General features: G+C 36.9%; 1 protein-coding gene across 8 annotated transcripts in view; it reads left to right on the plus strand.

The window, feature by feature from the left end:
• GOLGA1 (golgin A1) overlaps window positions 1-16,370 on the plus strand; it is a 57,499-nt gene that overhangs the window by 24,519 nt on the left and 16,610 nt on the right. For 7 of the 8 annotated variants that reach the window (XM_069082762.1, XM_069082761.1, XM_069082767.1 and 4 more), the window contains 9 exons: window positions 4,561-4,686; window positions 5,787-5,882; window positions 6,367-6,462; window positions 6,554-6,649; window positions 7,509-7,658; window positions 8,197-8,292; window positions 12,815-12,904; window positions 13,895-13,997; window positions 16,037-16,209. In XM_069082762.1, the coding sequence (XP_068938863.1) occupies window positions 4,561-4,686; window positions 5,787-5,882; window positions 6,367-6,462; window positions 6,554-6,649; window positions 7,509-7,658; window positions 8,197-8,292; window positions 12,815-12,904; window positions 13,895-13,997; window positions 16,037-16,209 (1,026 nt within the window). The remainder of the gene's footprint in view (window positions 1-4,560; window positions 4,687-5,786; window positions 5,883-6,366; window positions 6,463-6,553; window positions 6,650-7,508; window positions 7,659-8,196; window positions 8,293-12,814; window positions 12,905-13,894; window positions 13,998-16,036; window positions 16,210-16,370) is intronic. The other variant, XM_069082766.1, reaches the window with a different exon arrangement.

Here is a 16,370-nt window from a genome sequence, read left to right on the forward strand (position 1 = left end):
TGAGTAAATTAATTTTGTTAGTATTGTAATTTTTATTATATTGACTTGGCCTGGCCATGGTTAAACAACATTTATTCAATTATTTGGACATCTTTATTTGTTTAAAGAGTATTTTGTAATTGTGTTTGTATAATTTGTTGTTTGGGTATTGGCAGGTAGATTTCCAAATATTTTAATAGTGTCGTTGGTTATTTTAAATAGGATTCTCTTTCTCTTCCTTCTGGGTTTTATTGGTAATATACAGAAATCTGGATGATTTGTATAGGTTTCTTTATATCCTGCAATTTTGCTGAAGTTCATTGTTTTATTTAGTTTCAGTTAGTTAGAATTGACTCTCCAGTGTTCTAAGCATATATGTAAAAAGTTATAGTTTTGTTTCCTCATTGCCTATGCGTAAAAAGTTATAGTTTTGTTTCCTCGTTGCCTATGCTTATTTCTTCAGTTTCTTTTTTTTGTCTTTTTTTCTACAGCTAGCATTTCTAGTCTGATATTGCATAATAATAATGATTGTGGGCATCTTCATTTAACTTGCTGATCTTATTGGATAGGCATGTAGCTTATTTCCATTACAGATAATACTTGCTCTTGGTTTTAGAGAGATATTTTAAAGAAAGCTCCCTTTTTCCTGTGTTTTCCAGTGAAGTGAGTGTTAAATTTTGTTAAAAGCTTTTTCTGCATCTCTTGAAACAATCATAAGATTTTTGTTGTTTTTGTTATTAATTGATCATTTATGCTTACAGTTTTTCTAATACTGAGCCAGCCCTGCATCCCTGTTATAAATAGTGTATGATCTTTGTGATATATTATGTAGTCTCGTTGATATTATTCTTTTTAACATTTTTATATTAATATTCATTGGGGAAATTGGTCTGTAGTTTTCTTTCTCTGTTTTGACCTTCCCTGGTTTAGATATTAAGAAAGATTATATTTGTGTCATAGGAAGAATTTGATAGTACTCCTTCTTTTATCAAACAGTTTATGTGGTATTGGAATTATATGTTCTTAAATATTTGGTAGAATTTGCTTATAAATCCATCTAATCCTTTTCCTTAGGGAGTCTACTTATGGCTTCTTCAGTTTATTTTTCATAAGATTGAATTATTTAAGTTTTCTATTTCTTGTTCTCTCAACTTAGGCAGTTTATGATTTCATAAATATTCATCCATTTCATTTAGATTGTCAGTTTTATTGCCATACATTTGGGCAAAATGGCTCCTAATTGCTTTTATTTCTCATTGGTTGTAAATACATCTTTTTCATTTTTGATATTAAAAATTTGCTTTTTAAAAAAAATCAAATTAGCCAGTAGCTTATCTTCTTTATTGTTTGTTTCTTCAAAAAACGAATTCCTATTTTATTTATTAATTCAATTTTTTTAACTTTCAGTTTTGCAAATATCTCTTTTGATTTTCAGGATTTCTATTTTGATATTTAATTGGGGGGGTTAATTTATTGTTTTTCTATCTTTTTTAGTTGCATTCCAATTTATTGATCTGGTTTTTTCTCTTTTATTGCTGTAAGGAATTGGAGATATAAATTTTCCCCTAAGTTCTGCTTCAACTGCATCCCACAAATTGTGTTGTCTCATTGTTACATTTTTTTTAATGAAATTATTGTTTCCATTATTTGTTTTTTGACCCACCCATTCTTTAGGATTAAGTTAGCTTCCAATTAAGTTATTAATCCATTTCAAAGATCTTTTATTGAATGTAAATTTTTATTTACATTGCAAAAGACACATTCAGTATTTCTGCTTTTCTGCATTTGTTTGTGAAGCTCTTATGCCATAATGGTCAGTTTTTTTGATGGTGCCTTGTATAGCTAAGAAATGGAAATATTTTTTTCTTTTCTTGTTCAATATTCTCCATGTACAAGATTTTCCATATATAACTTTTCTAAAATTCTTTCATCTTCTTAACTTCTGCCTTGTTTACTTTCTGGTTTGATTTATCTTGATCTGAGAAGAGTTAATTGAGTCCCTTAATTATACAGAAGAGGAAATTGAAGACTAGAAAGAAAAAATGACTTGCCCAAGGTCACATAAGCAATGAGCAGCAGAATAAGTCTTCTGCTTTATCCTCTCACTATATTTACCTTCACCTACAGTATTTCATTTGGTTTTCACAAAAGGCCTCTGTTAAGAGTTTGCAAGTAAGTACTGTTGTAGCAAGGCTCTTGTTTAAAGGATAATAGTAACAGCTCACATTTCTATAGCTCCTTAAAGCCTTTAATCACTATGTTATGCAAACAGCTGTTGAGATGGTTTATTATTAATTTTATTTTATAGGGGGGGGAAACTGAAGCACACAGGAGGTGAATTGACTTGTCATTCCATGTAATAGAGCCAGTAAGTGTGATAACTGAGATTTGAACCAGGTCTTGGGACTCCCAAGTTTAGTATTCCACTCGGAAACTTACTCACTGGGTTCAGGTTCCATCAACTTTATGTGATCTCCTCCTCACATACAATTTTATTTAGACCTCTCATACACTTAAAATAACCAGTATGATTTTCCTCAGTATATTTTTCATGTCTTTTCTGATATTAAGAATAGGAATAGTTACTGATAACATGTAGGGTTTTTTCTTAAGATTTATCATGCTATTTCATTTGACCCTCATTAACAAACCTATGAGGGTAGGTTTTGCTTATATTATTATCCTCATTTTACATATGAAGAAATGGACACTCAAAGAGGTTAAGTGAATTGTATGTGGTCACATAGTTAAAAGTGTCAGAAGTGGGATTTGAATCAAGATTTCTCCTGATTCCCACTTCTAGCATCCTTTCTACTACTCTTATCATACTTCCAAAAGCCTCTGTGAAATCCTGAAGGGCAGGGAGTAATTTATGCTGCTATTATGTGCTGCTTTACACAAAAGAAGCATTTAACAAATGTTTATTGGATGTAATTGAATTGTTGGCAGCTGATAATTGAAGGGACATTATCAGACCAAGGCCAAATACCTTTCTTAGCCATTGATGACTTGGTGATTGGTTATAGTCCGAGGAAGAGTTGAATTTTTCCTAGAGACTTGTCTCTTGTTTAGCCAACTAGAACAGTATAAGTGTATGTGATATTGGGGGCATTTTCTTTTTCTTTTTTAAACATTTAATTTAGTTTTTCTTTATGTTCTGAAGTTAATAAATGATGTGGTCACAGATTAGATGAGACTGTTTTAGGTTTTTTTCTGCTTTTGCATTTTGAACTTTATTAGAATTATTCTCAAATTATATAGTTGAGTCTTTCCCTAGAAAATTGCTTTGCTTAGGCCATTCTAGGATGATAGTCATGCTTGTATTTGAACTGGAATATCTTTTAGTATCTTAGATTCTGGCTCCTTAGTTCAATATTCTATCTCTCTGAGGTGATTAGCAAAACAAATTTTACTTAATTACCTAGTACATGGAAATTACTAAGCCATTTGGGCCTAAACACCAAACATTTCAGGTTGTATGACTAAATTTTGCTTGGTGTTTGGGTCTCCTTGGGTCTGTATACTTACATTTCTTTTCATGAAATTGTTGAAATCAAAGTTGAAAGCCACCATTAAGAGCTCACAAATCATAGTTATGGACCCTCAGGTCATCCATGTTAAAACAAGAATCCCTTCAACAATATCCCTGATAAATAAACCTGGAGTTAGAATTGTGATGTACCGTAAGTATAACCACAATTCTTTATAATTCTTTTGTCATCATTTCTAAAGAGTACCTCATTGATGTAATTGGTCAGTGACTAGCATTAGACCCTTAGCTGGGCACTTGTATATAGTTAAACTTCATTAAATTGATTGGGAGTTGATCTTTGTGATCAAAATGTGAATTTTTTATAACTATCAATATGTACTTCATTATTATTTTAGATATTCATGCAGCCTGCACACACATAGATTTGTAGTCATATGACTCACTTTTCAAAAGACCTCTGCTTTAGGGGAGTCTTAAATTCTTATGTGTTAGGGGCGGCCAGGTAGCACAGCGAGTAAGAGCACTGGCCCCAGTGTCGGGATGACCTAGGGATCGAATCCAGGCTCAAACACTTAGCACCCACCCAGAAACACCTGGCCGTGTAACCTTGAGCAAGTTACTTAAACCCAATTGCTTAAAAAAAAAATTCTTATGTGTTTTTAAGTAAATGAAGATAAACCTCAGGACATAGGCTCATCAGTTCAAGTGCTGCTAGTCTTGATTATTACAGCATAGATACTATGATTAAAATTGGTTCTGTCTCATGAAAACATAATTCTTGTAAAGAGTAGGAGCACCTATCTAGCTAGCATCCTGGCTAGTTTCTAGGACAGGTAATTTCATTACTTCTTCTAAGAATTACTATTTCTTTAATTGGGGAGAAAGATGAGATTGAGTGTGTCCTGAAGCCATTTTTCACAGTTTTGGGGGACGTGGGGGCAAGTGAAGAATTTCCTGATCTGGTGGGAAGTAAGGAGTTCATCTTTTGGGATCTATGAAGAGTCTTTTGAATTCTGAGGAACTTTTGGGTGTCAAGAGAGGAAAGGATTTGCTTAGAAGGTGAACATCACTGCTTTTTACTATAACAGGGTGCTGTCAAGGCTGAAGAGAGAGAGAAACTCATTGAACATTTGCAGGAAAAAGTTTTGTCCCTGGAGAAGAGACTAGAAGGAAACTTGTCAGGGGAGGAACATGTACAGGAACTACTGAAGGAGGTAATTTAAATCTCCATCACCTTTCCCTTGGTTAGTGTCAGAGTAAAGCAGTGATGAGATGTGATTTCTCCTCCCTCTTCTTTGGTTGAGTACCTACCTTACCTATCCTTTCAAGCTCAAGTCTTATAAAATCTACTTCATGACTTCCCTCATGGATTCCCTCATTTCCCCAGTGAATAAAAAATTTACCCCCTTGTACTTGCATGCAGCACTTTGTATCTCCCTTGTGAATCTACATTTTGGGATGGGATTAGATTTGGGATTCATCATACTGAGAATTCTTAACTGTTCGTATTAGCACCTTTTCTGTAACTTTGGGTGTTCGAGAGACGCCTGGGCCACTGACAGTTAAGTGACTTGCCCGGGGTCACATAGCCAGTATGTGTCTTGTCAGTTAAGACTTAATCCCAGGTCTTCTTGAACCCAGTGCTGACTCTCTACCAATATGATGCTGTCATATACTATATATGAGTGTTATAGTGTTATACTATTGAGTGTTCGTCTCTTTGTTATATCCCCTCCTAGTATCTAATATCCATGAAGGGTAGGAACTATGTAAAATCTAAACTTAGTGTTTCTTCCAGCATTCTAGTACAGTGGAAATTGTAAGTGTTTCATCTGTTCTTGAATTTGAATTCTGAGATTTCATAGGATCATAGAATTTTAGAGTTGAAAGAACACGTTAAAAGTCAGAAGATCAAGGAAGAAAATTCTCCTTAGCTTTACTGTTCTCATAGAGATAATCTCATTTTGCACGTACGATCATCCTCACATGATAGTCTTCTCCCAGGTACTGAAGCTCTTTTCCTTATACTTGTAAGAGGTAGCTATAATTTGATGAGATGCTCTTTACAAATAGACTACACCCATCATTCTGTGCTACTTAGAGACTCCTCTCTCTGCCTTCTTCCCCCTCCTCTTTGTAGTTCTCTGGGTGAAGACAAATAGTTATGAATGCAGACTTTTATTAAGAAAAGATTGTTGCAGGTTAGCTATGCCTGGTTTGCAGAAAACCAGACAGAGTGACTGTTCACTAATAGTGTGTGTGTGGGGGGGGGGGGGGAGGGTGGGGTTGCTTTTCTTTTTTTAAATTCTTTCAGAAAACTATTGCAGAACAGAAATTGGATGATACAAGGCAGCAGCTGTTGGCTGCTAGGACCAGCCAAGCTGAGACAGTTAGCATACTGGAGACCCAGGTACTTTTTCCACTGTGTTCTGTGTTTGTATTATAAGTGCTTTATGTCTATGAAGCACTGTGTCTGTGTGACTAAAACTTATGCTGTAACTATAAATCCTGTGGAATTGTAAATTTAGGAATGCTTTTACATATCATTGTTTTTAATACCAGAAGTATGAGTGACTTAATGCATAATATCATCCAGTCCCTTCAGGCTTAAAGGAATCTTAATGATCAGTCTAATACAATAGCCACATTTAACAGATCAAGAAATTGAGGCATAGGGAGGGGAAGGAGGGAGCATGCCCATTATCACACAGCCAGTAAGAAGGTAGCAGTTTCAGTATCACTGACTACAGCCTCTGAGACAGAGCCTTATATGTCAGTCGTGTGCATGCCAGTCACTTGGAGGGATCCTCACTTTAGTGGAAATAGCTACCATTCTTGAGGTTCTCCATCCTCTACTTCTCTAACCTGAAAATATTTTCTTGTTTTATTTCTAGATCACAAAACTGAATAGTCAGGTAACTAACAGCCAAGCATTACTTCGTGAGAAAGAAGAGTTTATAAAAGGATTAAGAGAAAGCAGCCTTAGTCAGGTGAAAGTCAAGCCTGTGAACTGGCATTCTTCTCTTATGGTGTCTGCATTTGTTGAATAGGGAAGAGTATTTCTTTTCTTTCCCCATTCAGGTAAAAGAACTTGAGGAAATGCTGCAAAGTTCAGATGAGAAACTTAAGAAGAGCAATGAAATAATGAATGAAAAAGAAGAACAGATTCAGAGGCTTGTGAGTGTTCTCTGACAGTCTCATTTGCTGGCAGGAAGGGATTTCGTTGTGTCTTAGGAGGTGGATTTTCTGGTTTAGATCAGTTAGAAAGCATCACACCCCAACCTTATTCTGTGGCTGTGCCTATTATCATTTGACACGTGCTCAGATTTTCTGCAATTCATTGGTTTGTCTCTTTGGGTGCTTTTTTTTTTTTTTTGAGAGGTGGCAAGAAGTATTGGGTTTCACTGGGTGAGTGTGATGACAACTTATCTCTAGAGAGAGACTAGATCTTAAGTAATTCAAGGTCTGTGGAAGGATCCCCTTAAAAATTCTTTTCATTAAATATTTATTCAAGCTTCAAAATACTGGCCATTTTATTAGAATGGAAGTTCCTTCCACTGACAAAGATCAGAACTTCTCCACATGTTAATAGGTGATCCCCATAAGTTTGCATGACCCAAAAAATTCATCTCAGGATGATGAGCTTTTCTGCACTCAGAAAAACTCATCTGAAGATGGCAGCAATACCAACCTGTTATCAGACATGTCCTGGACGCTCTAACCTTAGAGTACCCAGAGTCCCCTGCGTGCCATGAGAAGGGCTTCACTGGACTTGATTCAAAGAGAAGCAGCATAATCTAAAAGAAACAGCTCCGGGTTTACTGTCCAGGGAGGCCTGGGTTTGAATTCCACCTCGGATATTGGCTAGTCCTTTGGCCATGGGAAAGTCAGTCTCTCTGAGCCTCAGCCTCCCAATCTGTAAAATGTAGTACCTGCTTCATAGGTAAAATTATTTTGCAGATCTTTAAATTGCTGCACAGCTGCTGACGACTTATTACCTAGATAATAAAAAATCATTTTTTTGCGTTTTGAGCAGTCCAGTTTGGCAGAAGAAAGCAACAAATTGCAACAGCACATCTTGGTCCTGGAGCAGCAGTATGCAGAGCAAGGGAACCGACTGGAGGCTGAAATAGCTGCCCTTGAGAAAGCTCGAGAGTCTGACAAGACAGCAGCAAGCCACCAGATAGTAAGTGGAGGAAAGTGTTTGACACAAGGATGTTATAGTCACCAGGGTACTACTCACTTTAAGTCCGAGAAGCTGAACATACCAAAGACAAAATGTAGCTTTTATAATTGTTTACATGGAGGTGAGGATAGTCATACTCTGAGTTGCAGTGTTTTAAGTAGCAGTTTGTAAATTTTTTTGAATGGGAGAGGGAGTTTTAAAATGTTTCATATTGTAATACATAAATTTCCTTTCTCTTCAGATCCCAAATGTATTGGTTCTTTACTCTTATTCTCTGTGACACCCTCTTTTTCCCCTCTCCATTTTGTTTTTCCTCCTTGTCCCCTTTTGATGAACTCTTCTCCCAGTTGTTTACTGTTCATAATTAGGAGCGTTCCTTTTCTTTGCTCTTTATCATTCTCCATCCACTATCATAAAGGTGATTCTGTAGTGATCTTTTTGGTGAAATGTTGGTTTGAAAGAACTAGTAACTTCAATATTGTGCAGATGAACAGTGTAACCCTTTAAAACTTTTTTAATACCTATTTCTCATTTTCAGCAACTGCTAGAAGAAGAAAATGCAAGCCTTAAGGAAAATAGAAATGAATATGAAAATTCTTTAGAAACCCACAAGCTTGAGTTGAAGAAATTGAAGGTATTTACGAAATTGAAGGAGGGTGCTTCCAGCATTGTGAATCCTTTTGAAAGGTTATCAGCATGGTGTGGCAGAAAGATCCATGGGCTTGGAATCATAAGACAATTGTTCTAGTACTTACAATTACTTCTATGACCCTAAGTAAATCATTTAAACCTCTGTTTCTTCATTGATAAAATGAAGGAGTTAAACTAGGTTATCTCTGTGTTTCTAACAGTTTGTTTTATGTTCTAATGTTTTGTGTTTTAAAGCCCTGTCCATCTAACATTTTTTGGTCTAAGGCCCCTTCCAGCTCTAATTCGTAATTCTTTAAAAAAGCAAGTAGTAAAGTCTCTAGCTCAGGGGTGGGGAACCTGTGACCTGGAGGCCACATGTGACCTTTTAGATCTTACATAAAATTCGGGTTCAGGCAAAAAGCTGCACTTAAGGATCTAGTAGGCCACATGTAGACTCAAGACTGCAGCTTCTCCACCCCTGCCCTAGCTTAATCATATAAGATGTTGTTCCTAAAAAGTTAAATATATGTCTTAAATTATTTACTGGGACAAAGCTTCTTCTGTAACATTCAGGGTAACATTTGCCTTTAATACTTCTTTTTTTTTTATTTTTATTTTTCAACATTCAATTCCATAAGTTTTAAATTTTCTCCCCCTCCCTCCCCAAGATGGCATGCAGTATGATATGGCTGTACACATACATTCCTATTTCACACATTTTCACATTAGTCATGTTGCATAGAAGAATTATAATGAATGGGACAGATCATGAGAAAGAAAAAACAAAATGAAACAAAAAAGAAAATAGTCTGCCTCACTCTGCATTCTGACTCCAAATTCTTTCTCTAGATGTGTCTTTTAATACTTCTCACCCAGAGTACTGAGTGTCCTCTGATCACATCCTTCCCTCTTCTGCCTTTTATTTAGACAGTCCCCATTCCTGCTATGAATTCTTCAATCTACTTTACCCTCCCGCCTGCCTATTGAAATTCTTCTCCTCCTTCAAAGCCTAGGGCTTCTTCATCCATTAAGTTTTCCTTCATTCCTTCCCAACTAGAAATGTTACTTTCCCTCTTCAGATTTTTCGGGCCATACTGTGTGACATCTCCTGTGCACTTATCACATTCTAACTTATATTGGGTAAGTGCATGTCATGCGCCTCCAGTAGAGCATAAACTGCTTGATGGCAGCAGCTATGTTTGTATTCTACAGTGTTTTATCATACAGTTACTTAATAAATATTTGTTGAATTGAATTAAATTAAAATAATTCTGTCAAGTCACATTGTGTTATTTCTCCTAATTAGGATAATAACAATAATAATTTAGAAAGGGCTTTAAGATTTTCAAAGCACTCTACATGGTATCTCATTTGATCCTCAGAGTGACACAGCTAGTGGGTAAGTGGGACAAGATCTAAACTCAGTATAGCAAAGGAATGTTAAAATGTTCTTCTTTAAAATGTTGTTAAAAAGAGATAACTATAGAACTTTGTCAAAAAGTGATGCAATTATCTCTCAGGTTTTTGTGGCCTTTTCCTCATGCAGACTCAGTGCTTTTCCCAAAATGGCACCTCTTCCATTCTGACCCTACCCTAAGAAGATAAAGTTCCTTTTACTTAGAACTGGAACTCTCTTATTTTAGAAAGAAGGGAGAAAGCTTAGAGAGGAAAAATAACCTCCTCAAAGTCACACAGACTGTGAGCAGAAGTGACAGGATTCAAGGCCAGGTCATCTAACTCTTGTGCCCTTTCCATTTTACCACACTAGAGTAGAAAAGTGGGCTTCTCACATTTTCCTCCAGAGTCCCAATGAGCTTATCCCTCTTTCCTTGAGTACCATCACAAGGATAGGCAAGGCCAAAGATTTTTGGTTAAACGTTGCCTTCAACTCTTCAATAATATGTAGAAAGGATAATTTCTTTTAGAGCATGTTTCCTGAAGCAGTTTAGGCATGAATTGGTTTGACCAAAATATACTAAGTTTTTGAGCAGTGTATGAAGAAATGTGTTTTGTGCTGAAATTATCATTCCTGGGCTTTGTAGTCTTTGGGCTGCAGTGACTGGCAAATTAACTAACTTGAATCACAAAGCTAAATTTAATAGGACTGCTAAATTTTTTATTCCTTCTAATTTGGTCAGATGAGTTAGTGCTGCTGTCTCTGCTTATGAGGAAAATGTTTACCCCACAATGTTTTGGGTGGTACAGTGGAAAAGAACACAGGATTTGTAGCCAGAGAGGTCCTGGGCTTGAATCCTAGCTCTGCCTCTTACTACTTGTGTGTTGCAGGCAAATCATTTAACCTTTCTGCAGTTGATTTTCCTCATCATGAGAGAATTGCCAAAAAAGACCCTGACTCCTGGGAAAAGGACTTAACTATTGCTGAAAAAACTGGAAAGCAGTCTGGCAGAAATTAGGTGTAGACCAATAACTCACATCATATAACAAGAGAAACTTCAGGTGGATACATGACTTAGACATCAAAGATGACATCTTAAACGAATTAAAGGAAGAAATTATCTTTTGGATCAATGGGCATAGTTTATGACCAAACAAAGGATAGAGAAGATTGCAGATAAGTCTTTTACACAAACAAAACCAATGTAGTTAAAATTAGAAGGGAAATAAGCAACCAAGAAAAATCCTCTACAGGAGGTTCTCCAAGATGTACAAGGAACTCATTCAAATTTTCTTGACCCATTCTCTGCTCTTTAACCATAGGAAATGGTCAAAGGATATGAATAGACAGTTTTCAAAGGAAGAAATCCAGTTTATCAACAGCGATATTAAAAGAAGTATTCCAAATCACTGATAGTTATAGAAATGTAAATTGAAACAAGTTGAAACTTCTACCTCAGATCCCATCAGATTGGCAAAGATGACAGGAAAATGACATGATTGAGGGACCATGGGAAACAGACACATTAATTCATCGTTGTTGGAATAGTGAATTGGTACAGCCATTCTGGAAATCAGTTCAGAACTATGCCCCCAAAGTTACTAAAATGTACATAACACAGAACCTGGTACAGAGTAAGCACCTGATAAATGCTTATTGACTCAACTTGCATACTTTGACCCAGTGGTATTGCAGCCCCATATATACAAGAATATTTCTGGAAACTCTTTGGGTACTTACTGGTTAAGGAACTAGAAACTAATGGGGAGCTCATCTTTTGAAAAAATGGCTTAATAAATTATGGTACATAGATATAATTAAATAGTATTGCCCCATAAGAAATTAGGAAAAGGCTGATTTCAAAGATCCCTGAGAAGTCTTATATTAACTGATAAAGAGTGAAGTGAGCAAAACTAGTTTGAGCAATAACAACAATGTAACGAAAACTCACTTTGAAAGACTTAACTCTCATCAGTTTAATGATCTTATCTTGAAGGAAGAAAAGGGCTCTGTGAGGTAAGAAATAAAAAGAATTACATTGTAGGCATTTGGACCAACAGTGTCACAGTACCAATGATGAATGCTACCCATATACTGACTAGAGAGAATGAATTCAAGATGCAGAATGAAACATGCATTTTGGGATATGAGCTATGTGGGAACTTGTTTTTCTTGACAATGCAGATTTGTCAAAAAGGTTTTACTTTTCTTTTTTAATTGAGGGAGGAGGACGCAAAAGAGGAAGAGAAGGGGTAGGGATAGTTTTCCCAAACAAACATAAAAGCCAGAAGGAATCATTTTTGGAAGTTTTACATGTTAAATTTACCATGCATTTAAAAAGAAAAGCAAGGACCAAACTGACCTCTTGACTTCCATACACAACATTCTTGTCCATCTTAGTGCCTTTGCACACATATCTAGAATGTGACTAACTCTGCCTCACCTACTATACTGCCTTCCCTCCTATACTCTGTATAATTTGTATTTATTGAGTTTATATAATAGAGATTTGCAGTTTCATATACAATTCCCTCCTGTTCCACAATGTACTGTTGTAGGGAAATTTGATGTGTGTTAAGCTTTCTGCCAAAGATGGTGCTTGAGCTGCAAAATAAAGGAAGAAAGGGACTCTGAAACCAGGATACGGAGCAAAGGCATTCCTGGCATGTGGCATGGCCTGTGCAAAGGCACAGAAATGGGAGATGGAGTGTTATGTTCAGGAAACTGAGAGGAAGCCAGCTTAGTGGGATTGCAGAGTGCTGGCGGAAGTGATGCCCAGTGAGGCTAAAAGTATAGCTTAAGGCCAGGCTGTGTAGGGCTTTAAAAACTAAACAGAGAAGTTTATATTTTATCTTAGAAGTAATAAGGAGACACTAAAGTTGATTCAATAGGAGAGTCACATGGTTAGGTCTGTGTTTAAGGAAAACTGCTTTCATTGTAGAAGATTTTGCCATAGAAGGTTCCTGGGTTTTTGGTTTGTTTTTTTTTTTTCTGTTACACTAATATAGAGATATTAGTCTCCCTCGGTGTGGCATTTCTTATGTTTAGTAGTAATTTGATATGTTATGACCAAAGGGATGTGAACTAGAATTTTAGCATTAAAATCTCATGAGTGTATCTTGGTTTGTAGGAAGAATGGGGCCAGAGAGAAACTGTTAGTGTGGAAATTGCCAAGGCACTGGAAGAAACCCGGAAACAAAGGGAAGATCTTCAACAGCAGGTCTGTCCAGTTGTGGCTACTTATTCAGGCCACTGCTCCTACTTTGGCATTCATATGATAAAGAGCCTGGCAGCATTTTGTCTGTCAGAAATTTGGATGACTAATAAAGGCATTCTTAGCTATAGGAATTGGCTCCACTAAGTATTTGTGCTTCACTATTTGTTTGCTTCTTATCTCAAAGGGATATGGAAGAAGGTCACAAAAGTGCTATAGCCTATTTATCTAATTTATTCACCAAGGGAGATGATACTTTAGTGAACATTACTGCAGTGTCCTAAAAGAACTAAGATTCTGTAGGTTCCACTACTACTATTCATTGCTGGAGTTTAGCCCATCCTAGTAGAGTTTCGTGGAATGTTATTGCCCAGAAAATTCATTACCATCTAATATCCAAGTCCTGTTTTTGATTGAGGCCTTTCTAGTATATTAGGAGCTACCCTAAGTTATTCTGTACTTGAATAGCTTTCAAGAACTTAGGGGCTCCTCCATGCCTTGATGGGGCATTGAATGGAATGCTTCAGTCAGGATAGATACTCATATTACTGCCCAGCAGTTACCACGTCATTTCCACATCTGGTTCCATGCTCTTATTGGAGGGTTGATAATTGTCTTATAAATATTACCATTCCCAGTTGTCTATTGATCTCTGACTTATTGAGCTTTTGAGAAATGGATCCCTGTGAGCTAATGCCCAGAAATTCAAGCTAGCATTATTAGTGTCTTAATTTAAGTACCTGTTTATAGCCACTTTTTGGACAGGGTCCTGCTGAGAGATTTGGCCAGATTTTCTCTGTTGACCAGAGTGACAGTGAAAAATAATTTCCACAGAATCTGTGATTGAAAAAGGAATGGTCCATTGGGTTTTCAGGAAAGAACTTATCATTGAAATTCCTGAGGGTGTTTTGGGATAATAACAGTGGTAAAATGTAGAGTGGTGGTTCAGTGTAAGAGTAACTACTGTTGATACATGTTTTTTTTCTCTTCGCCAAGGTTGCTGACCTAACAACATTAATAAATGAGAAGGAACAGTTTCTCAATGAGAAAACCGAAGCTATTCTCCAAAAAGAAGAAGAAATTGACCAGCTGAAAAAAGGTTGGACCAACCAACTGTATTCTCTGTTGCTGATGAGTGCTTTTCTAAGTGTTTGTTCCTTTGTTAGGACAACAGTGAAATACAGCTGGCACAAAGTGCTCAGACCCTGGTTGATTCTTTCTGAAGGCCTAAATTTAAATAGGAAATAAAAATAATTCCTAAAATTGCCCTAGATAAATACTATATTTACTATCTCAGTTTATGTCTTAAAAGTAGGAAGAGACCAAAACCTGCATTTCTCAAATTTTCTTGCAACCTCTGGCATTCCATATGATGTAAATAAGGATTTTGTGATAAAATAGAATACAAAAGACTTTTAACAGATCCTCTAGAAAGAACATGCTGGGGGCGTTAGGTGGCGCAGTGAATAGAGGACTGGTCCTGGAGTCAGGATGGACCTGAGTTCAAATCCAGCCTCAGACACTTAACACAAAAACTAGCCTTGTAACCTTGGGCAAGTCACTTAACCCCAAATTACCCTCCAAAAAAAAGCAAAAAAAAAAAAAAAGAACATGCCGAACATTGTGCTGTGCACTAGCTTTTAAGTAAAACTGAAATTTAGCTGATATGATGTCTGTCTTCCTGGAACTGCCAGCCTAGTAGGGGTTTTAAGTCACTAGCACAGAATCTATAATAAATAATTATACATGATAAATGCTTTAGTGGGTGCAAAAATAAATACAGTGTGAATTCTGACGAAAAACGTTGTTACTGACAAAAAAAATCAGGGAATTCCTTCCTAAGACAATGGCAGCTGATTTGGACTTTTAAAGGTGTATGAATTCAGTAGCAAAAGGGGAAGGGGAACGGGGAGGCTAGGTGGTGCAGTGAATAGAGCACCGGCTCTGGAGTCAGGAGGACCTGAGTTCAAATCCGGCCTCAGACACAACACAAAAACTAGCCTGTGACATTGGGCAAGTCACTTAACCCCAATTGCCTTACCTTCCCCCTCCAAAAAGCAAAAAAAAAAATTTTTTTTTTTTAAAGAGAAGGGGAAGAAAGGCAGTCTCAGCATAAGGAGCAGTTTGAGCAAAAGTACAGTCAGAAGAATGCAGACATCAGTTAATCCTCTACTGTGACTGGAGCATTGAGTGTGGGTCACAGGAAATCATGCTGGACAGGAGAGGCACCAGACATCGGGTATCCATGGGTGCTGGGTGGAAGAGTTTAGAACTTCAGTAATAGCACTATTTCTTTTTCAATTCAATTAAAAAACAATTCTTAAATGCCATCTCATATGAAATATACTAGGGAAAGAAAGAATGTTAACATTTCACAGATTCTGGCTTAAAAGGGGTTTATATTCTGCAGTGAGGAAATAACATGTATGTGTAATATAAAATAGAATGACAGTAGAGACAGGAGGGATCCAAAGTTCTCTAGAAAATCTGTAGAGGGAGAGAATAATTTTAGTGAAGGGTATCGAGTAAAGCTTTGGAAAATGAACTGAGCCTAAGAGGAAAAGGAATATTCTGAATGGACAGCCAGTCATGGGGAACTAGCCGAGCAAATGCAGAGAAGACGTGGCTAGTAGTACAGGGTAGGGGATCTACTTTGGGAGGCTGTGACAGTACAGATGGATGGGAATGAGGGCCTGGACTAAGAGGGTAGCTCTGGGAATGGAGAAAAAGGGAACAGATAGAAGAGATTGTTAAGGTGAGAGGGTCACAAAGTTGCCTCCCAGGTTTTGAACCTGGGTGCTAGGGAGAAAAGCTGTGCCATCAGCAGAAATATTAGGTATGAAGTTATTTATCAAAAATACTTGCTTTATGCAACACGTTTTTCCATATAAAAATAGATATGCTTTTCTCTCATTTTGCTCCAGAATTGCTCCCACTCTTATCCAAAGGAAATTCTGTGACTCAGGCCCTAGAATTTGCCTAGAATAGGCAGTTTTTTCCTTATATAGCAAACTTAAAAGCATTCTGTGGACAAATGGTCTAGGAAATACAGTGCCAGAAAATTGCTACTGGGGCTGTTCTCAGTATTTTAAAGAGAAATGAAAGGAATCATTGATGCCTCTATGTATTCTGGCCCAGGGCATGACATTGTCCTGCTACAGATGCACCAGTTGCAGAGTGACATGGAGGCCTGCAGGTGTAAAGAAGCCAAAAGGGAAGAGTCCGAAGGAAAAGACATGGATGTGTTGGGGCTGCAGATAGAAGAAGAGGAGGAGGAGGAGGAAACCCTTCAAGCTCAGGGTGAGCCAAATGTGAGTATACTGGCACTGCTTTAAATACACATTCCCCCTTAGCAAAGGATATTGAGACTTGTGAATTTGTGAACTGTATTGGGAATTTTATTTTATTCATCTCTGTATTATTTGTGTACATTTGAAAATTAGTAATGTATGTACAAAACATTGTGATAATG

The sequence above is a fragment of the Petaurus breviceps genome, unplaced genomic scaffold (assembly GCF_028583685.1).
Source record: "Petaurus breviceps papuanus isolate PSGF00001 unplaced genomic scaffold, PetGlider_PUasm1.0 171, whole genome shotgun sequence".
NCBI lineage: Eukaryota > Metazoa > Chordata > Mammalia > Diprotodontia > Petauridae > Petaurus > Petaurus breviceps.